Source organism: Thermobia domestica, chromosome 17 (assembly GCF_964235325.1).
Source record: "Thermobia domestica chromosome 17, izTheDome1.hap1.1, whole genome shotgun sequence".
Taxonomy (NCBI): Eukaryota; Metazoa; Arthropoda; class Insecta; order Zygentoma; family Lepismatidae; genus Thermobia; species Thermobia domestica.
This window is the reverse complement of record NC_137470.1, coordinates 16,611,836-16,634,458: the sequence shown is the minus strand read 5'-3', so window position 1 is coordinate 16,634,458 and position 22,623 is coordinate 16,611,836. Positions and strand designations below refer to the sequence as shown.

The window sequence follows — 22,623 nt, the reverse complement described above, 5'->3', positions numbered from 1 at the left end:
TCCTAACTGCTATTATTATTTCTCGCAAACCTTACATCGCTAGTGTTTCTAGTTTCTTCGCTATTTCAGGTGGTACTTTTAGCTGCCTCACGCTGTATACATAATGTTTAAAGTGGCATTGAAGGAAAGAATATACTGGTTTAAGGTGAAGGGAGCACACTGATTCTTTCACTGACAACCAATAAAGTGAGCGGAAAAAGCTTTGATTATCTACACATGGAAGACGGAGTACATAACGGATTTGGACCACATCCAGCAGGCACCAGATGTTCTGAAAATATCTGTGCTGTGTAATGAAATACACACTTATTTCAAGTAGATTAAATTTTACCTGCTCTTATACAGGGTATTTCAAAACGACACCGACAGTGTGTGGGAGGTGATTCCTCACACTAAGATAAGACAAAAATATAGACCAACCTGGGTGCACAATTGCTTCCTTTCGGAGTTATAGGATGCCGAAAACATGAAAAAATGAACTTACGGTCCATAGCTCCAAACCTAAGAGAGATACCGTAGTCGGGTTGAGACTTCACTTAGGAACTAGAATGTGCCCTATCCAAGTTTCACAACTTTGCGATACTTCCGCAACAATTTTTATAGAGGTAGTTGGTGAGTACTTCAACTATATGCCCGCAGCCAAACTCCCTCTATAAAAATTGTTGTGTGAGTATCTTAGGATTTTGAAGCCTGTACTTTGGATAGCGCACATATTAATTCTTACGTGAAGTTTTGATCTGGCCATGGTAGGTAAGATAGTTTTGAAGCTATCGACCTTTAAAGTTCATTTTTCATGTTTTTGGCAGCCTATAACTCCGAAAGGAAGAATTTGTGCACGCAGCCTGTTCTATACTTTTTGTCTTATCCTGGTGTCAGGAATCACCTCCCAAAAGTTTGTGTTGTTTTGAAACATCCTGTAGATGCATCAAAGAAACAGTCTTTCCCATCGAAAATATCAGCCAAAAGCACCACTCCTCGACTGATGTTTGTGCTTTAGTTGTTATTGAATGGGTTTTCATGTCCCAAAGAAAAGAAAAATGCAAAATAGTGTCTCTTGCCTTGTGATATTAAACTTTTTTCTGTGGTGTCTATTCACTGAACTCTATTTTGCAGTCTGTTTAGTCACTCCCCATTCACTTTTCCTCAGACCCGCTCTCACTAAGAGTTTAGGGTCGCTGGAGTATGGTATTCCTTCGTTCTGGCGCTCGTTAGCCTCCTTGGGACTCTGGCTCCCTGTCTATTTACAGAACTCGTGGTCACATTGACTCGCAGTTTTGGGACATGCAGCGTTTGACACATGCAACATTACTTCGCCTTTTCATAGCTTTCGTTCTTGTAAATAGTCGTTCTGCAATTCATCAATCCACGTTTCAACGATATGCAACACACATCTGTCCGGATCATCATCGTTTCATTTATAAATGATTTTTCATGTAATGTTTGGGCTATAGTCAAAAACCATAAACAGAGAAAAGATCAGCGTTGTATCGAATATTTGAGTGAAGTAGTAAATCGAGTAATATTAACTGAAACGAATGACTTTGCCAGCATTGCCCAGTCAGAAAAAAATGAAATAAATGTTGAGTTTGTCATTGACCTGGAAGGTCAGAGAAATTAAAGTGACGCAGAGAAAGTTCGGGAATGCTTTAAAATATGTCGAGTTGGAACAAAGGAGTGCTACATATAAATGAAAATTACTTTCCAGAACAGGAGAAAACAATAATCACATGTTTCAGGGAAGAAAAAAAAGTATACTTTAAGCACTTCCGCTAAGGACTCATCAAATAGAAGGGCAGAAAGTACAGAGAAAAGTAAAAAGTTGCTGTGAAGCATGACTCTCCATTTGAAAATAGCGCTCAACTGGATGCTTCATAGCTTTTTCTCTGTTCTTAGAGTTTTTTTTCTGTTCATTGCTTTCATTCTGTCTGATGAAGCGTAAAACGAAAGGGTTTTACTGCGTGATTATTTTCACTGTTTGCTGGTAAGTAATTTATCTTTCTTCCTCATTCACACTTCTGGATTCCTTCGTTGCAAGTGCTTCTAAATTATAAACGGCTGAAGATTAAACAAAAAATGAGGGGGAAACGTCATAGGGCGCATTAAAGATTTTTTTTTTTAACACAGGGCTGTTATGAGGTACTGGGGCTCACTTCAAAATGTTTAGATAGGAAAGTATGATGCCATTTGATATACTGTTGAAAAGATGATAAACAACTTTTGTAGGAAAAACTTTGTGTGTAGGAGGGGGGGGGTCCGAAATGGCCATAATTTAAATGTGAGTCCTTGCGTAGTTAGTAACATATTTAGTGCTTATAATCCATAAAACAGCAGAGGGTAAAATGATCATCAAACAACAAAATGAAAAGAAAAAGAAAATGTCATAGGGCGTATTGAGTGGAGATACGATTTTTGTCAAGGTCCCCCTATTATGGAGACTGAGGGCCAGTTGAAAATTTTAAATGCGAAAGTATATGTCATTTGATGTGTCATTGAAAATACGATGTAGAAAGAAAGATTTTTTGTATTTTTTTCCGTGTCGGGCACCGTTTATGAAAGTGTACTACTGAAGTGCGGACTCTTGCACAGTAGTATTTAATACCAGAAGGTATAAGTGGACGACTGCGAAGCCAAAGGAAACAGCATTGCAAAATTCAGACTATTACACACAGGTGTTCAGTATAAAAGTGAATTTTGCGAACTGATATAGTAATCGTGTGGTATCACCTATAGTAAAACATTGAAAGTGAAATACGAGTACAGAAGAGGAAAATAATAGTAGACATGGACGGCACCCAGATGTCTCCACTAACCTTTACTTTGTACATATGATTCTATTCAACAAGAAAAGATCATCTTAACTGGCAGGCTTAATATTGAACTAAGGAAGGAAATGGTCAAGTGCTATATACGGAGTATGGTTCAGAGACTTGGACATTACGGAAGTTAAAGGAAATATTTAGAGAGCTTCGAAATATGGTGTTGGAAGATGGAGAAGGTAAAATGGACAGAGAAAGCAAGAAACAAATATGTTTTAAAACGGATAGGAGGGAAGAGGACACTTCTATCCAGCATCCTTCGTAGGTAGACCAATTGGATTGGACACATTTTGTGAAGAAATTGTCTTCTTCATACCGCCATAGAAACAAAGATGGACGGAAAGTGAGGAATAGAAAGAACAGCACAAGTGATCGATGATTTGAAAAATGGGAGAAAACATTGGGAGTTAAAAGAGGAAGCTGAAGATCGAGAAACGTGGAAGAAACATTTCCAAGCCCGAACATAAATAAATACTCATTAGTCCCAAGACCTGCCAACAGGCACAATACTTGAATAATAATATGATCGCATGGGTTGCGTCGAAACTGAAATGTTTTACTCTAAATGTACATTTTTTCGCTTAATTGTATCTAAGGAGACAAATCAGAAGTTTTAAAAGTAGCACTTTGAGACAAGTTGTAAAACTAACGAGTAATACCTTAAAAGAAAAATCTCAATGTTTATAAACGTTGCTTTACAGAAACAACTATTACCAAAAAGCGTGGTTTATTTGATCATGATCTTTGTAATGATATAGAAATGACATATCTTCCCGTTAAAAAATTTTGAGTGACCTCCTAGTGCCCCATAATAAGGTACTCTGTGGGGAAAAAAAAAATTTCAAAATTCAATGTGCCCTATAACATTTCCTTGTCTTACTTTTTGCTTCATATTTTTATCTTCAGCCGTTTACAGTTTATAAGCAATGGATATTTTTATCTGATACAACCTGTATATATCGGGTTGTCTAAAACTCACGCCCATGCTAAGCGAGGGGTGGTGCTAGATGCAAAAAGGAGACGAAAACATATGATCTTTGACCTCCGGGGCCTTGTTTCGGTGATAGGACCTGCTAAAGGTATGACGATGTGACGACACCTCATGGTACATTACAAGATAAGGGTCTAACAAGAATGGTACCAGTATTTGGCGTAGAGTAAAGTGTGTGACTGGAAACAAGTGTGTTTAATGTTTAAATCTCTCCATTTTTTTTTCTTTTTTATGGTGCAAAATATTACAGGGTCAATCCACCTGAAATGGTCCAAAAATGGTGAAAATGGTTGCTCAACCATCTCCGAAAATTATAAAAATTTGAGTGTGACGAACCGCGTGTATGAAAAGGCCAATAACATCATTCACATTGTCATATGTACCTGAACGGCGGCCATCTTTGTTGTCAGTGGTGGGCCAATTTTTGCATTTGCAAGCGTTTACGAAAACTACAGTTGCTCAGGACGTACTAATCAGACGAACACCAAACGAAAACCACTGTTTAGAGGAGAGACGGAAGTGAACGAAGAATATAAATTTTTGCGTCTAAATAAATATGCAGGGTTGCAAACAAATACATGAAATCACCAGAAAAGCTACAGAAATTTACACTTTTAAACGTTCTGTATTTTGGAATGGCGTAAAATGGTAGGTTCATAAGTTTTGTGCTGAATACTATTGCACGTAAAGAGTCTGCAGAAATATCCACAGCTATGATACTACTGGCACTGTAGATTTATGGGAGTTCGAAAGTTGAAGTTTGTCATTTTGATGGCATTTTTGGGGCGTAATATCTCAGGAGGGCAAAGTGCTAAAAATTGATGCTTATGTTACAAAGTAATCCCATATATATGAATAAACTATTGCAAAAAAAAAAAAAAAAATCATGATATATTACATGGAGAAAAAAGTGAGGACATGTTAAAAATGCGAAGAAGCACGTGCGTGACGCTGGTCGCAGCACGAAAAAATTTAAATGTTTGGATATGCTAGATCTCAAACTACGCATGGTGCAGCAATTAGGTCCGCCTTTTTTTGTGTTCAATTGTGCAAAAGCTTGTGAGTGGCGTTTGTTCCATCTTTCTAGCTCCATGATCATTGCCACATCTATATGGTAAAGGGCTTATCTGCCCCTTACACCCACGACACCCATCCTCGAACTTGACCGCGGTATTAAGGCATTCAATGTATCAGGAAAGTATCATTGAAATCCAATCACAGTTACGGAAGTTAACATGTTCACAAGGTTGCGTTACATCCATCATAACTATACATGAACTGACATAAAAGAAAGGGGATACTTCCGGTTGACGTGGAAAGTTGAAATTTAGCATGATTTTAGCTTTCAAGTACTAACAGTCAGGAAAATTCTCAAGAGTTAATATTTTTAATTTTTTAGGGGGTCTAAAGGGAGGATGAAGAAATTCTGTTATTTAAATGGCTCTCTTTTTGGACTTATAATTTCATATTTTAGGTACTTGGAATAAAAACTTGAAATTCGATATGCTTGTACGTTTCCGTTAGCGTTACTTAAGTAAATTACCAAAAATAGATTTCAATCGTAGAGAGGTTTTTATGGGGAACTGAAGTCTTTCCAATGTTATTTATATTGAACATCTTCTACACCCCAAAATGTTTAGGCACTTCCGGCAGGATTAGAATGATGAAATTTGACATGATTGTATACTTCCGGGACTAACCCACAGAAAAATTGCCAAAATGAATATATTTTTTTAAGGTATCTATTGGAGGATGAAGTAATTCCCACGTTATTTAAATGGGTGTTTTCTTCTGAAACAAAATCTTATCTTTTACATAGTTGAAATATGAAAAAAAAAAAAAAAAAACCTTGAAATTTGGTAGAATTGTAGGATTTTAGAGGTTCAAGGCCGTAGGCCGAGTAAACGTGGGGATCTGTGGGCAGAGTCCACAGGTAGCCAAAGGCTAATCTATCCTACACAACGAAACCTTGTGAAAATATTAACTTCCGTAACTGTGATTGGATTTCAATGATACTTTGCTGATACATTGAATGCCTTAATACCGTGGTCCAGCTCGACGATGTGTTTCGTGGACGAAAGGAGGAGATAACCCCCTTGCCATATAGACATGATCATGGAGGTAGAAAGATGGAACAAACGCCACTTGCAAGCTTTTGCACAATTGAACACAAACAAAAGCGGACCTAATTGCTGCACCATGCGTAGTTGAGATCTAGCATTAAAGATATCCAAACATTTAAATTTTCCCGTGCTACGACCATCGTCACGCACTTGCTTCTTCGCATTTTTAACATGTCCTCACTTTTTTCTCCATGTAATATCAGTCATGTTTTTTTTGCAATAGTTGATTCATACATAGAATTACTTTGTGACATAAGCATCAATTTTTAGCACTTTGCCCTCCTGAGATATTACGCCCCAAAAATGCCATCAAAATGACAAACTTCAACTTTCGAACTCCCATAAATCTACAGTGCCAGTAGAATCATAGCTGTGGATATTTCTGCAGACTCTTTACGTGCAATAGTATTCAGCACAAAACTTATGAACCTACCACTTTATGCCATTCCAAAATACAGAACGTTTAAAAGTGTAATTTTCTGTAGTTTTTCTGGTGATTTCATGTATTGGTTTGCAACCATGTATATTTATTTAGACGCAAAAATTTATATTCTTCGTGTACCTCAGTCTCTCCTCTAAACAGTGGTTTTTGTTTGGTGTTCGTCTGATTCGTACGTCCTGAGCAACTGTAGTTTTTATAAACGCTTGCAAATGCAAAAATTGGCCCTCAACTAACAAGAAAGATGGCAGTCATTCAGGAACACTTGTACATACGACAACGTGAATGATGTTATTGACCTTTTCATACACAGGGTTCATCACACTCAAATTTTTATAATTTTCGGAGATGGTCGAGCAACCACCTCTGGACCACTTCGTATAAATTGACCCTACAGCAAGCTAAGTGGAAACAATGAAACAGAGGAATAGTGTTTAAAAAAAAAAATTTTTTTTTGAACGTGTTTAATTTGTGCTAGAAGGTGGACGTAGGTTGTAGATAGGGCCGGCCCTAGGCAATTTGCCGCCCCCGTGCAATGACGTCATTTGCCGTCCCCTTTCTCCAGAAAGAACAATCTTAAAGCCACGATTTTATCTATGCTACCCTATCTTGAACAACGAAGGGGAGAGAAGGTGCACTCGCATTCCGAAAGACCCAAACGCTACAAAGCAATCTCATTTTGCTTGTTTTTATTTCTTGAAATAATAATCTATTATGTTAATGAAAGATAAAGTAAACACACCTGCATAGGAAATATGAGAATCCTTTTTATAGAATTCAATATTGAGCTTTAATCTCAATATAACAGTTTGCAATTTCAGTGCAATTAGCTCTTTTATCTTTATTTTTTGATTTTCGTTCTACATCTGTTAAAAAATTAAACTTGTTTCCACCTTCAATGATAAGGAATTTGTTTGTGACAAAGACAAGACTAGTTTTCATATCAAAACTGTGATAACTAATTAAATAAAACAGGTGTTCGATGCTGTTCGAGAATTGAGTTCTTGTATTTGACAACAATCAAGCAATTCATACTGGGATTTGTTTCGCCATTTGCTTTAGCATTGTCCATGTGACAAACTAATGTGAACTAAACATGATTTATGAATGTAGTATTTAAATAGAAGGTCATCTTAGTAAATTTAACTACCATCATCATGAAGTGTGTTAGCAGCAAGAAATATTTATTTTAAATAATATAGTTATGACAGATTTTGCCGCCCATCGAAACTTGTCTCCCTGTGCAAATGCACGTGTTGCACATACGTTAGAGCCTGCACTGATTGTGGATGTTTTTGTAGGTTTTTAGCTGCATGAGATGTGTGTAGTACCATAGTTTGTAATTTTTGTCTTCCTATTGAAATTTCAAAGAGCGAATAAAGGTCAAACAAAGAACACAATTGACGGTGTAACATCCATGGAGCTAAGAAAAATATATAAAAGCTCTAGAAATAAGAGAGTTTTACAAGTACAGTGTTGTCAGACCCAATAATTTGGATTATGCTAAAATACTTCAAGATTACATGTGATGAACTATGTATAAACTCTTGAATTGTAACTGTTTTCAACCTTTATTCTCGCATAGGCATTTTTTTTCTAAATATGCAATAAATAAATCCCCGCGTACATCTACAAAAGAGCACTTGGACTTAATACGGGCAGACTTGGTTTAAATGTTACCGGGATTAACACCTAAAATCCTAGCAACCTCGAAAACTAGATTTGACACTAATCTGGGTCATTTGAGACATTCTAATTCAACCCTAGGGGCCGCGGTGGCTCAGTGGTAGAGCGTTCACCTCTGGTGCTTGGAGTCCTGGGTTCAAACCCTGCTCCCGCCAAATGAACTTTGTGATGGACAAACACCGTGTGCGTGGGTTTTCTCGGGGTTCTCCCGTTTCCTCCCACTTTCTTCATTCCACCATTTCATTCATCTCTCATCATCACCGTCTCCTTTAGCCTAACCGGCATAACCGTGGGACGTAAAACTCAAAAATTTCATTTCATTTTCTAATTCAACCCTTCACACGCCCGATGCCGATACACGCTGAACTTGAACTTTAATGCTATCAAGTGTGTGACTGTTTATCTTAGTGACATCAAAAAAAACTATGGATTCGCCACTAACATAGGTCGTTTTCGATTATTTTTCATTTCACTCCTTTCTCACCCCTATGGACGTAAATGGAATCGGGGTTGTGGCACTATTTGTTTCAGAGACCCCGAAACAAATTGATTCACTACTAATATATAGGTCATTTTATTATTATTATTATTATTTTTACACGTTTCCTACTTCTCATGCCCTCTTAGGCGCGATAGTTGTACTCTCAGTGGAGACAGAACTTGTACTTAAAGCATATCGGAATTTCACCAAAGTAGGGACCCCGAAAACTATCGAGTCAACACTAATCTGGATCATTTGAGACATTTTTCAACCTTTCACTCCCCCATGTCGATAGAGGCCGAACTTGGACTTTAACGCCATCGAGGGTGTGACTATTTATCTCAGCGATATCGGATAACTATGGATTCGACATTAATATCGGTCGTTTTCCATTATTTTTGCATTTCACTCCCTTCCAACTTTTATGGGTACTAATGGGGGCTAAACATACACTTAAACGGCATCGGAAGTGTTATTATTCGTCCCATCGACCCCGAAAACTATGGATTCAACAGTAATACCGATCACTTACATTTTTACACCCTCCTCTTTCCACCCTCTGTACGGGTCTAGGGGGTCGTATTCCATTGGAGGGCGGAACAAGGACATAAACGGCATCGAAATTGTCATCAGTTAACTTAGCGATCTGAAAACTATCGTTTCGACACCAATATTGATCGATTTCTATTTTGTATGTTATCCTACTCCCAGAGGTGCTAATGGAGGTGTATTTGGACTTACACGGCATCGAATATGTCATGATTCACCCTGGAAGCTATTGATTTAACATTAACCCTTTTAATTTTTTTAAAGGTAAATTATAGACTTTCAGTCAAGCGGCTACATCATCATCCCTATTTATCATAGGATCATAGTTCATACCTCGTTTTTTTCACAAGCAATAGAGCAAGCTTTCAAATGGTATCATTTACATTTCCCGATCATGTCCCTGAGGAGGGAAATTTTGAAAAATCGGGATTTTTCTCTGAAAATATATTTTTTAAAATTTTGAGCCCCTCTGGACCCCCATGTATTCACGCAGAGACCTGAAAATCATCTGAAAAATAGTGACGGGTATACTAAATGTGTGTACAAAATTTCAAGCTTCTATCTTAAATAGTAAGGGCGGGAAAAATATTTATCAATCCCCACAATGCCCCAGATTACCGCAAAACACCCTGATCTCAGGTACAAAATTTCCTGAGTCATCCATATTTATCATAGGATCATGGTTCGCTCATCATTCTCTTCAGAATAGAACTGCCTTTCAAACGGTACCATTCACATGTCTCCATCATGTATCTGAGGTGTGAAAATAGGAAAGAAAGGGGATTTTTTGGTTAAAATATCCCTTTTTAAAAACTTTTTGCTCCTCTGGATCCCCCCTGTGTAAACGCAGAGATCTGGAAAAATCTGATAAATACTACTCGGTTGAGTGAATGTTTATGCAAAATTTCGATCTTCTAGGTGCAAAAGTAAGCCTACCATAAAATAATAAAAATAGTCCTAACCAAAAAAAAATTTTTCAGGATCTCTGGTAAAAAAAAAAAATCCTGAGACATCTTATCTATCCTAGATCATTGGTTCGCCCATCACTCTCTTCAGAATAAAACTACCTTTCAAACGGTGCCATTCACATGTCTCCATCATGTACCTGAGGCGGAAAAATCGCAAAGAAAGGGGATTTTTTGGTTAAAATATTCCTTTTTAAAACTTTACCCCTCAGGACCCCCTCTGTTAACGTAGAGACATCAAAAAAATCCGATAAATACTACTCAGTGGACTGAATGTTTGTGCAAAATTTCAATCTTCTAGGTGCAAAAGTAAGCCCGACAAAAAATAATATACCCCACAATACCCCAGATTCCCGTATAAAACAGGATCTCAGGTAAAAATTTCCTGAGACATTCCTATTTATCCTAGGATCATGGTTCGTACACCATTCTCTTCAGAATAGAACTGCCTTTAAAACGGTATCATTCGCATGCCCCCATCGTGTATCTAAGGCGTGAAAATCGCGAAAAAGGGATTTTTTGGTAGAAAATATCCTTTTGTTTTAAACCTTTTTGCCCCTCTGGACCCCTGTGATAACGCAGAGATCTGAAAAAAATCTTATGAATACTACTCGGTGGACTGAAAATTTCAATCTTTTAGGTGCAGAAGTAAGCCCGCCAAAAAAATAACAAAAATTGGCCTAACAAAAAATATTTTGTTAAAAGTTACGTCGTCATCACCTCCCATGTCCCGACACAGAAACGCGTGAAACCACATGTAACGTGTTCTACAATGCCTCTAGACTTGAAAAGCTAAAAAGAACCGAAGTAGAAAGCTTTATTGGTAGTTTTTTCAAATCGAATAATGAAGACACTACTTTAGTACCTAAAAATAGGTACTAGAACTCCAAAGGGTTAATATAGGAGATTATCATTTTTGTAACTCCTCTCCCATTGCCTCTAGGTAATCTTTGGGGGTCGTACCACCATAGTATTCTTTACCAGGTTGTAAATAATACGTATACCAAGTTTGGTTGAAATTGCTCCAGGCGTTTGTTATGCTGAAACATACGTACATAATATGGAATGATAAGGCTGGTCTTTAATTTTCGACTTACGAAATTTGCGGCTCGCCTCCCTAAAATGGTTTCATATCGGATCAAAGTTGCCTATGAGAAAAATATCACAATTGAATAATAAATTATCCTCCAAGCGACCTCAAGTTTTGAATGCATTTAAAGTATACAATATGAGACAGAGATCTTGATTAGACCTTCGTAGGTTAGACATGGCTAGACAGAGTGAGACCGCATCTTGGATAGGAACAGTGGAGATCTACTACTGGATAGTATCATTATCGTGCCCATCTTGGATTCAGAGTAATTTTTCGTGAAAAGGGGGTAGTGTGACATACCTATTTGGGGTAGCTTTTTATATTTTTGAAAATAATATATCTGGCATTATTTTTGAAATAAATGCTCATTGTTTACTTAGGAAGTGGAATTCTGAATAAATACATTTATAAAGAACTAACGATCATGCCCTAGTGAACCCAAAGACCCTAACGGTTATGTTTCTCGTGAAAACATGGACTGATTGATTTAAAAATTCATCACCCTCAAAATAATGTAAAAAGCGCAGTTAGTAATTTATCTAACCTTGGGCATTTATTTGTGGCATATTCTTCAGTTCTCTAAAAATTGTCTGTAACTAAACGACAAACGCTAATATCCTTTTCCTTTCCGAACATCATCTTCGTGTTTTTTGGCGTGAATTTAAATATGGGTAAACTGAACTCCAAAGTACAAAGAAGCAGCTTGAACTCTTGTTCACAAACTGTGTCCTTGCTCCTTCACGTGTGCAGCATCCTGGATCCCGGAAGAAAAGGTCGATGTCAGTTCTTTAGACCCTGTTTCACCTGCGTCTTCCAGCAGTATTTCCTCCTTGCCACCCATCGGTGACCTAAAAGGATGGGTACAATCTCCTTGGGAAAACGAGAGTATGCAGTTTCCAACAATTACGACTCGTTAGTTAAAACAATCTTATGTATTTAAAATGTTACTACAGTACTACGACGTTCTAATAATTTGATTTGGTGGCGAAAAAACACTACAAATATATTCAGAATATAGAAATTTTGTAATAAAGAATAATACCATTAAACACAATTTTTTTTAGTATTGTAATAACCCCCAAAATAAGCAAAGTAGGTGAAAAAATCAAAGTATTACGTAACAAAAAGGGAGGGGTTCGACCTTGCGTTACAACGTGTAACAAGGGGAAGGCAGGGGTAAAAAAATTGGTCAAAAATAGCGTTACGTCATATGTGAAGGAACCCTAATTGTTGTTTTGTACTAGTGTGTCATTGTATTCCAAATACAGAGATTTGACTTACAATTAATAATTATACTTCGAAATATGCTGAGTCAGGGAAATTAGCTATATTAGAAGTCAGGGAGCGTATTCAGAATGCTGAGATATTAATGTTCTCGCTAGCGTATAACTGTTTGATATGAGCGTCTTATTGTATTCTAAATACAGGAAGTTTGACTTAGCATCTACAGTAAGAAAGTAAGCTTATATTGTGTTCAATAAAATAAGGAAAGATTGGATGCGTGGGGTTGGAGGTCAATCAAGAAAATGATTATTTTGTCTAAACTTAACCATGAAGTGATAGTATTTCGGTGTCGCAGGTCAGGAAATATTTACTTACAAGAAGAAGGCAGACTCCTACCGTCTTCAAAAAAGTTTTCTACTCCCCACATATAACGTACGACGCGCAATTTTACCACGTGACGGCGTAGCAAAGTGAGGAGAATCTGCGACATATGTGCAAAGGGTCCCGCGTTCGATTCCCGTTCGAGTCAAATTTCGTTTTTCGCTTCAACCAATAAAGTAGTCATTTGTAACTATAAGTAAAATATGAACTCACCACATGTTTATAATGAATAAAACAGTAGAAATTTTCAAACCAGTTGTAAAAACTTTCAATGTTCCATGTTAACTAGGAACAAAATTTAATCTATTCCGTAAATATTATTGTTACCGCAGTCGTTGTGTAATAAATGTTCTTGACGCTTCGTGTCTACATCTGTTGAGTGTGTGCGAAATACAAGGGGAATGAGGGGGAAATAGTTTTAGTTATAACGACATCCAGCATTAACAAAAGGGATTTCCCCCTCAACCCCTTCGTAATTCGCACACTATCAACAGATGTAGACACGAAGCGTCAAGAACTTTTATTACACGACGACTGTCGTAATCATAATATAACTCGTGATATCAATATATCTACGGAATAGATTACATTTCGTTGCTAGTTAACATGGAACATTGAAAGATTTTATAACTGATTTGAATATTTTTATTGTTTTATTTATTATAAAGATATGATGAATTAATATTTTACTTGTAATTACAAATGTGTACTTTATTGGTTGAAGGAAAAAACAAAAAAGTTGACTGGAACGGAAATCGAACTCGGAACCCTTTGCACATGAGTCGTAGATTCTTCTCACTCTGCCACGCCGTCAGTTGATAAAATTGCGTGTCGTACGATATATGTGGCGAGTAGAAAGACGGTTTTTCTCAGTTATTTTTGGCCATTGCGCTCTCCCAGTCTATAATATTAATTTTTTAAATGTGCTCTGCCACTTCGCAAAAAATGGCCCCGAAGTTAATTTACCAAAGTCTGCCTTCTCCTTGTTAGTCATGGAAAGTCAGGGAATGTACATAGTCATGGAAATTTACTTCGTCAGGGAAAGTCAGGGAAACCAATGCGAGGCTCTCAAGTGACAACCGTGCTATAGAAAATGCTTGACATATTCTACAACTAGAATTGCATAAACGGCTACACAGATCTGCAAAGAAACAACCCTTATTTGGGGAAATCTATAACGAGTGGTACAAAGCAAGCTTATTAGAAAAGAAGCTTGTGAGAAAATAGATGTTTAAACGTGCCTGCACAGTAAATTTAGACATTGTGTTGCAGACTAGATTGTTCTCATCTATTCATTTATTTTTAATACTCTGCTTATAGAATCTTCGTTACAGCTTGGAATCTTAACCTTTGCATTTCTTCTGTGATTATGGGTGGTGTTTTACATGAAATTGAACGGATTGTCTGAGCAAGAGTTTTGATGTGATGTTCAAAGCAGCTCCAACCCTTTTTTGTCTTCGTTAATACAGTAAAATATTTATACTCAGGGCTGGATTTACCATTAGGCTCAGGACTAGGGGCACAAGTTGAACGAAAGTTTAAAAAACGTACGTTTAATTTATTTTAATGGTAAATACATATGCAAATTTGTTTTTTTGGGACAATGACAAGATTTATACTGTTTCATAATACCCTTTTCTCCTGTTTCATTCACTTCGGCTTTGATGTTAATAAAACAAAAGTAATACTGAAAAAAGTGTTGCTTTTTATACTTGATACACCGGTAATCACTTTGTATTATACTAGTGGCCAGAATCATGAAATCCAACTACCAGAAGCTCAGTAGTAGTGTGTTCACCTCTGGTGCATGGGGTCCTTGGCTCGACCCCAGATCGAGCCAAGTAAACTTTGTGATGCACAAACACCGTGTGTATGGGTTTTCTTAGAGTTCTCCCGTTTCCTCCCACTTTCTTCATTCCTCCACTTCATTCATTTGTCATCATAGTCTCATTTATACTAGCAGGCATAGCTGTGGGACATAAAACTCAATTTCATTTAATTTTTCCAACTATCAGAAGAATTATTCTATTTGTTTTAGTGTATATTTTTAGTGTTTGAATTTTTATGCTATTACGAACGAGAATTCAAAACTAATTTCTTCTATTATTTCAGAAGTGCATATTGTAAAAATAAAAATAATTATTCTCTTTAACTGTATTTTTAAAATCGTAAATTTGTAACAATTCAAATCTCTCTTTACAGCAGATTCAAAACCAAAGTTCGTTAAAATTTATACAAAAACGTTGAAACAAAGGCACGCATGAAATAAGTTTTTTTTTTTTTTAATTTTCTACTGTTAGAAATTTTATACGTCGGAGTTAGTAAAGCATTAAATCCAGCCCTGAGTATGCTAATCCAGTAAACGAAGGTCAGTAAACGTTGAGTTGATTTTGAGTTTAACGTCCCTTTTAGCAACGAAGCTATATGAGACGGGACCTACTGATTAACGTGGAATCCGAACCTCATGAGCTCCCGCCAGGAATCGAACCCGGGTCTCCCACGCCAAAGGTCAATGCACTCTAAGAAAGGAAAACGTGTAGTTTTGGAATTTAGCACAGTTCTGGGAGGAGGGAGGGAGGCGGAGTGCCCAAAACGACGTGTTAGAAGTCGCTGAGGATGCAGAGTCGGTAGGTGGGGTGGGGGGGAAGGGTGTGGTGTGAACGTTGTTTTTAAAGTTTTTCTTAAATACCTCAAACTATGGGATCTAACTAAAGAATTTCAAGTACAAAATGTAACTACATTAAACTTCCTACGAAAATAGTCCATACTTTTTTTTTGTATGATCAATACAGGGTGAGTCAAAATGATTTGTCCAATTTCAATGATTCCAACACGTATGTAAACAGAGATTACCCACACTGATTGATCAACTCAAAAAGTTTTTTTTTTTTTTTTTCCTAACATATTATTGTTTAATATGCGATCCACGAGTTACATGACACACATCTAGTCTATAAGGTTCCTGCCAAACTCTTCTCAGCATGTCAGGGTGGATATCGATCACAGCTGCAGTGATGCGCTCACGCAATTCAACCATAGTTGTAGTAGGTGGCGGCGCGAATACGCGATCTTTGATGAAACTCCAGAGGAAGAAGTCGCATGGGGTGAGGTCTGGGGATCTTGGTGGCCCTTTCTCGAAAATCAAGCATACAGAACGCTTTCTGCTTGCCTGTAGAAGCCATATTGCTCACTTCGACTAAACTGCTGCCTGGTTGACATACCTGATAGTTTAGAAGATAGTGAGATAACAAGTACATATTTCAAAAAAAAAGTTTTATTCGAACTAAATGAATGCAGGTAACCTTCAGAAAAAACTCGTACCTGTACAACAATATACAAAGGTAATACACGCACCGGGTGCCAGCACGGGACGCTTTTGTAGGAGTTGCTTGTGTGTCACATTCCACCCCTTGCGTAGTTCTTCTAACGCTCCGAGCGTGTGAAGACGTAGCTTGTGGGCCTAGTGTTCGTGCGCTATACTGCCGTTACCAGCTACACAGTCTACAACAATGGCTGAAAAGTCTTTATTATCTGATGAGGATGATGTGAGCAATAGTCTAATGTAGGTGAGAAAGGAATAAAGAGGGTAATAGGTTTTCATCTTCTAAAATATTGATCGTATAAAAGATGTATAGGACTATTTTCGTAGAAAATGTAATGTAGTTTAATGTTACACAGTAGAGTCACGATTATCCGAGCTAATGTGGACCAGATCTTACTCGGATAAGTAAAAAGTCGGTTAACACGGATAGATACATAGAAAATTTTGTATAGTAATTATTATTGTTCACTTATTACTTCTCTTTATTTATTATTACTATATTTATTATTTTTATTTGCATATACGATACAGTACATATACATACATATGTAATAAATTAGCAATAATACAGTAAATAAAATGCAGTTTGATACGTACGTAAGTAAAACATAAATTCTGTTTAACATACACATCTTTTTAAAAAGTCTGTCTTTCGCTTCATTAAGCTGTGTCGTTTTTGGCCACTATAATGCACAGACGTAGCAACGTTACAGTGTCAGCTGGTGCTGTGTCATCTTGCTGTTCGACGTAGAACAGTACCTTTTCGAATTGAAACTCAACACTTGCAACAATTAGAGCTCGCTCGCTTAATTGTGGCAAGGTCGGACGGAGTCGTTATCTTTGTCAGCTTTGTTTGCTTTCTTGCTGAAATAAAAGCCCTGTAGACGGTTTATCATTGTAACAGGATTAGTTTCTGAATTTTCGTTTGTTTGGATTAAGCTCGGAAAACCGGAACCTCGGTTAATCAAAAATCGGATAATCTGGACTCCACTGTACTTGAAATGTTTTCTGCTGGACTCATTAGGCCTTATGCAGAGTCATTTAGATGTATGATTAGCGTCATACTAAAGGCCTGACTACTGCAGGAAACATATGTCAGTCAAAACTCTTTAGTATAGCACTAATCACGCGTCAGAACTACTCTGCATAGGGCCCAATAGTTCTTGAGATATTAAAGAAAAACTAAAAAAAAAAAAAAAAATCTTCTCCTGTAACGCCCGCCGACCTCGTACCCTCCGTATCTTCAGTATGTCATTTGAGACACTCCTTCTCCCCATAACTAAGCCAAATTTCAAAAATACATGACTTTATTTATTTTTCCATCGTTGACTGGACTATATCTTCAATTTAACACTTTGCTTCTGTCTTATAGTATGTTTGGGTGCTTACTTGCTTACATTTATGCTTTCTTGTATTAATAGATTTGTTTGATGAGGGAGTTGTGCTTTGTTTCCTTGAATGTGCATGGAAGGGTAAAAATCTTTCCTTTTCAGCCGCTACCATCACAATTTTAGAGCTGGTTATAATCACATCTTCTTCTTTGATCGATATTTGCCTTAAATAAGGATGTTTCCCATCTGAGGCTTGCGAACCGTGAGTATATAAATGCTACAAATATCAGTGCTTACTTGACTATGTTACTTTGTAAGTGTTTTCTAAGTTTTTCCTTTAACTTTTTGAGCGCGACGTACCTCATACGAGGCCTGAACGTAGGGGACTATGGGCCTCATAAGAATTTAGGTCGACATGTCGTGTGTGTCACGAATAAAAATGCGCGCCAACACTATTTTCACATTTGTTATTTTATAATAATAATAAGAATATAATAAAATCCTCGACAGGTTAATACATGTTACCTACCAATAAATTCTCCCTTGGAGAACTAGAAACTCTCCACATGTTTCGGAACAGCAAGTTCCGTCCTCAGGGGTAAGATACCAAGGATAAAATTGGATGAGAGAAAAAATGTGTAGGGAAATAATACATATCACAGAATGAATAAATATAACGTGAGAGATGGGTATTAAAACCACGAGCAGAGCACAGTGCGAAAGAATAAGATGAAGGGAGCGCGATGTCTGTTACATCACTGTTGCCAGATTCAAAATATACATCAAAGGTAGGTAACCAGATTCTATCAGTGTTGCCAAAATCCAAATTTAAAGCTGGTTTATATTTATGAACAAAGAAAGATTCTTTAATCTCCCGTTGTCTTTTGTTTTTTTGAACCTATCACATTAACGTGCATTATGTTGTGTGAATGTTGTTTTAATTGAAGCGCCAATCCCGACATGTCCTCTTCTTGTGACCTTTATCATTGTCTAATGTGTTCTTTAATTCGGGTGTTAATATTGCGTTTGATTTGACCTATACATGAGGAGTCACATTCGCATTGAGCACGATAAATACCTGACTTGTTTAGTGGATCAACAAAATAACTTTTAAAGCCGTTAAGATGTTTTTCTAAACTTTTCAGGGAATACTGTAAGCAAATATCTTATGCTTTGTAAGAATACGTTGATTTTTTTTTGTCGATAATTGTAAAAAGTGAGGAATTGGTATCAAAGTTTTTGCTTCTTTGGGAATAAATGTTTTAGGGGTTTGCACCGATCTGAGTGTTTGATTAAGCCACTTTTGTAAGATACGCAACTTATAACCGTTTTTTGTCCTATTTGATATAAAAACTGTATTTCGCTCTTAAGAACATTTGGACGATCACAAATTAATAATGCACTGCGAAAGAAATTCTTCCAAATATTGGCCTTGTACAATCCGCGGCAAAAAACCTGCAACATGAGCATATAAGTTTATTGTGAAATGAAGAAGTCTTTTGCTCCAAAATAAGTGTGCACGGGAGGAGGCCGAGGTTTATCCTGGCTTGATTCGTTCCACTTAGACGTTATGTTCATTCCATGTGCTGTTAGGCGTAGTTTCACAATAAACTTACATCCTCATGTTGCAGGTTTTTTGCCGCGGATTGTACAGTGGTGTGTGGGCTGACTGTTGACATATGTAAGTAGTGCCCGTAGTAGGTTTTCGATATATTTTTGTTATAAATTTATTGTGTGAACGGAACAAAGAAGAAACAGGATATTAAAGAATCTATCTTGATTCATAAATATAAACCAACTTTGAATTTGGAGTTTGGCAACATAGATAGAATTTGGTGATCTACTTTCGATGTATATTTTCGATCTGGCAATAGTGGCGTAACATAGATATCGCGCTTCTTTCAACTCAGCTCATTCTTTCGCACTGTGCTCTTCTCGTGGTATTTTAGTATTTTTTATGTTATATTTATTCATTCTGTGGTACGTATTCCTTTCTCTCAACTATTATTACCCTTATCTTACCACTGAAGACGAAACTTGCTGTTACGAAACGTGTGAAGAGTTTCTACTTTCCCCACGGGAGAATTTATTGGTAAGTATCCAATTCTTTGTTGATTTGAATCATCCTATCATATGCCTACATAATAATTTTAAGGTTCATACATGGTTTAGTGCACTTCTTTTCAGTATTTTTCTTTGTATTTAATTAGTCTATAAGTTACTGATGTGATGATTTTAACAGTGTATTACTTATTTCGTTTGTTCATTGTTTCATCTTGTGTGCTAATTTTGTTTTATTGTTGAACACTATCTTATGTAATTTGTTTTTTTAGTTGTTTCAAAATTGCTATACAAGGGACAGTCAAAAAAAAAAATCGGAATGTTGTTGTAGTTTTGGTATTTGTGATGTAACCACAATGAATCTTGTGCAATACAGTCCTTAGATTGCGTAATTGTGAATTCAACAAGTGTGAACACGTCTTAAAAAGAATGTACGAATAGTCTAGCTAAACGGAGAAGTGTGCAGTGATCAGTTGGTTCAAATTTCATAGATCGAGCAACGCGTAAACATCAGGTTCATGTGCAAATTGGGGGAAATCTGATTTACAATAATTACTTTTTGTATCAGGGGGCACAAAAGTTTGGAACGGCTCCCATGTCGGGCTTTTTTTTTTTTTTTTTACGGAATAAGCACATCATATTGAGCTAAGTGATAGTTTGGGTTTGGTTACACTATATGTAGTTCTCCAGATATAAGGCGTACAAGAAACTTTTTGATTAAAATATGTTGGATCTTGGATCAGAGGCCACAAAATTTTTGAACGACCCCTAAGTTGAGTTTTTGTATTTTTTACGGAATAAGCACATCATACTGAGTAAGTTGTTAGTTTTGTTTTGGTTACACTATATGTAGTTCTCAAAATATGAGGCGTACAAGAAAATGTTTGATTCTATGAAATGTATTGAATTTTGAGGATTAAGGACCACAACATTTTTGAACGGTCCTTAAATCGAGTTTTCGTTTTTTTTTTTATATATACGGAATAAGCACATTATACTGAGTAAATTGGTAGTTTTGATTTGGCTACACTATGTGTAGTTCTCGAGATATAAGGCCTACAAGAAAATTTTTGCCTGAAATATATTGGATCTTTTGATTCAAAAACCGTTTAGCACCATCGGATGTTTGGCTTGTCCCAAAGCTAAAAAATCAGGCTTTTTCGTTTCGCCAATGTAGAAGAGATCAAAATCAATGCGACTTGAACTTCGGAAGATACCAAAACAGCCATTTCATTGGCGTTTCCACCAGTCGTAGGAACGATGGAACAAGTATGTCTGTGGGTTCCGAAAGTGTCAACTTTGAAGGCGATTAAGTAAAATGTGTACTTATATCGTGGTAATAAAGTTACAACAGAGTTCCGGGAATTTTTTTTATACCATCATATGTTTCTAGTAAAGTGTACAGTCAGAAACAATATTAATTGTAGGTTGGAAGTATTGTTTCTGACTGTACAAGCTGAGATTATTGAAAACTAAATTAGTGTGAGTAAGTAGTTTATTGACGAATATTCGGACTCAAGAGAAACAGGAATGGGGAATGGCGGAAACTTCATAACGAGGAACTACATAGTTTGTATCGTTTTCCGAACATTGTTAGGGTCATCAAGTCTATGAGGCTCAGGTGGGCAGGTCAAGTAGCCAGAATGGAAAAAAGTAGAAATGTTTTCAGTCTTAACTCGAAGTCTAATCGGAAAACGACCGTTAGGATAATATTGAGAGGGATCTCGCAGAAATAGGAATACTGAAAGCGGCATTGAAATTACAGGTTTCATAGGCCACAGAGCTAAAGTTGTTTATTGCCGAAATCTTGCAAACTCGGGCTGAATTATCAGTGCGGCCATGTATATAGTTAACCACTTAAGCATGGAGTTTTTTTTTTTTTTTGTAAGAAATCGATTTGAAAATGTGATGATTTTGTCGTAAAAGTAGTTTGACAATAAAAAATAAGTAGTAGAAAAATTGCTAGTCTTTTATTCGATTAACTGCAACGACAGTACTACGGAGTCCCGTGCCATCTGCACTAAGATCTAGTAGAACCAATGCAAAGCGTGTATATACGCCATCTACAGTTCAACAGTAACTGCTGAGAGCGTATATACAGGGTATGTCAAAAGCGTGGGGCCATAGGTCAACTTTCTTATGAGTAAAGTAAAGAAAAAAATAGAAAGATAGGAAATACGTGGTTATCCATCCAAGCTGGGGTACTTTTTCCAACCGCGCAAGCGGTTTCCGCTCCAAAGCGCTCTATGTTAAAATGAAAAATTACAGTTCCGGCGGAATATAACGGCTTCTAAAAATAACACGGGGAACGTGCTCATTGTTGTTTACGAGGACGTAAAGCACCCCGAATCCCAACAATGCTGTATTGTTGGTATGGTGAGGGCTCAAGAGAGCATCCTGGTGAACTGGCAATGCTACTTTTACATTGTTAACATAGGACGCCTTACCAGGATAGAATCCAAGCGGTGGTGTGATTAAAAAAAAAAAAAAAAAATCCACCGTTATATAATATAAATGGATGAATATGAAATATAAAATCAGCAATCTAGGAAACCTGATTCCCCTTCAAATCAAATTTTTTTTCACAAGTCTTCCATTTTATTTTTTAAAATATCAAATTCAACATCAGCAATTTCAGGGCTCATAGCGAGTCACTTTTTTAACTAAAAGTTACTTTTTTTTTTTCCAAATTTGTCACTAAAAGTTACTTTTTTTGGGGGAGGTAAAGCGTCTTTTACGTGTGATTTATGTTTTGCATTGGCAGTTTTCTAAGAAAAATATCATAAACAAATGGAAAAAAGCAGAAACTTCTTACTCAATACTCTTCTGAAAGCTTGAGTACTTGCTGCCACATGTGAAACAGTCAGCTTTATTCTCACTTCAGCTTTTATTCTTTCTAAAGCATAGTGGATGGTTGGTGGATGCTTAAGCTCCCAATGTGGGGTTGAGAACCCTTCTGTGGCTATTCTTTCTTATATCATAATAGTCTTGTAGTTTTCTCTCGAAATAGTTAACGCTCCGCTCAACGTTGTGTGTGTGTGTGTGTGTTTGTGTGGTTCATCATGTTCATCTTCTGTTATGCTTCTTGTATGTTCTTCTTAAGAGTAGATGATGAATTTGAATATTTCACGTTTTTGAGAACTCTTAATGCGAAGTTAAAT

General features: G+C 36.8%; 1 protein-coding gene across 2 annotated transcripts in view; it reads left to right on the top strand.

Annotated features, from left to right (window-relative positions):
* The window catches only part of LOC145674564 (alpha-tubulin N-acetyltransferase 1-like), a 152,827-nt gene that overhangs the window by 115,433 nt on the left and 14,771 nt on the right, over nt 1-22,623 (top strand). Inside the window, exon 8 of one of the 2 annotated variants that reach the window (XM_081744750.1) lies at nt 17,564-17,663. The exons of the other annotated variant lie outside the window; for it this stretch is intronic. Coding sequence (XP_081600876.1) covers nt 17,564-17,630 — 67 coding nt within the window. The 3' untranslated portion in view covers nt 17,631-17,663. The remainder of the gene's footprint in view (nt 1-17,563; nt 17,664-22,623) is intronic. 2 annotated transcript variants of the gene reach the window in all.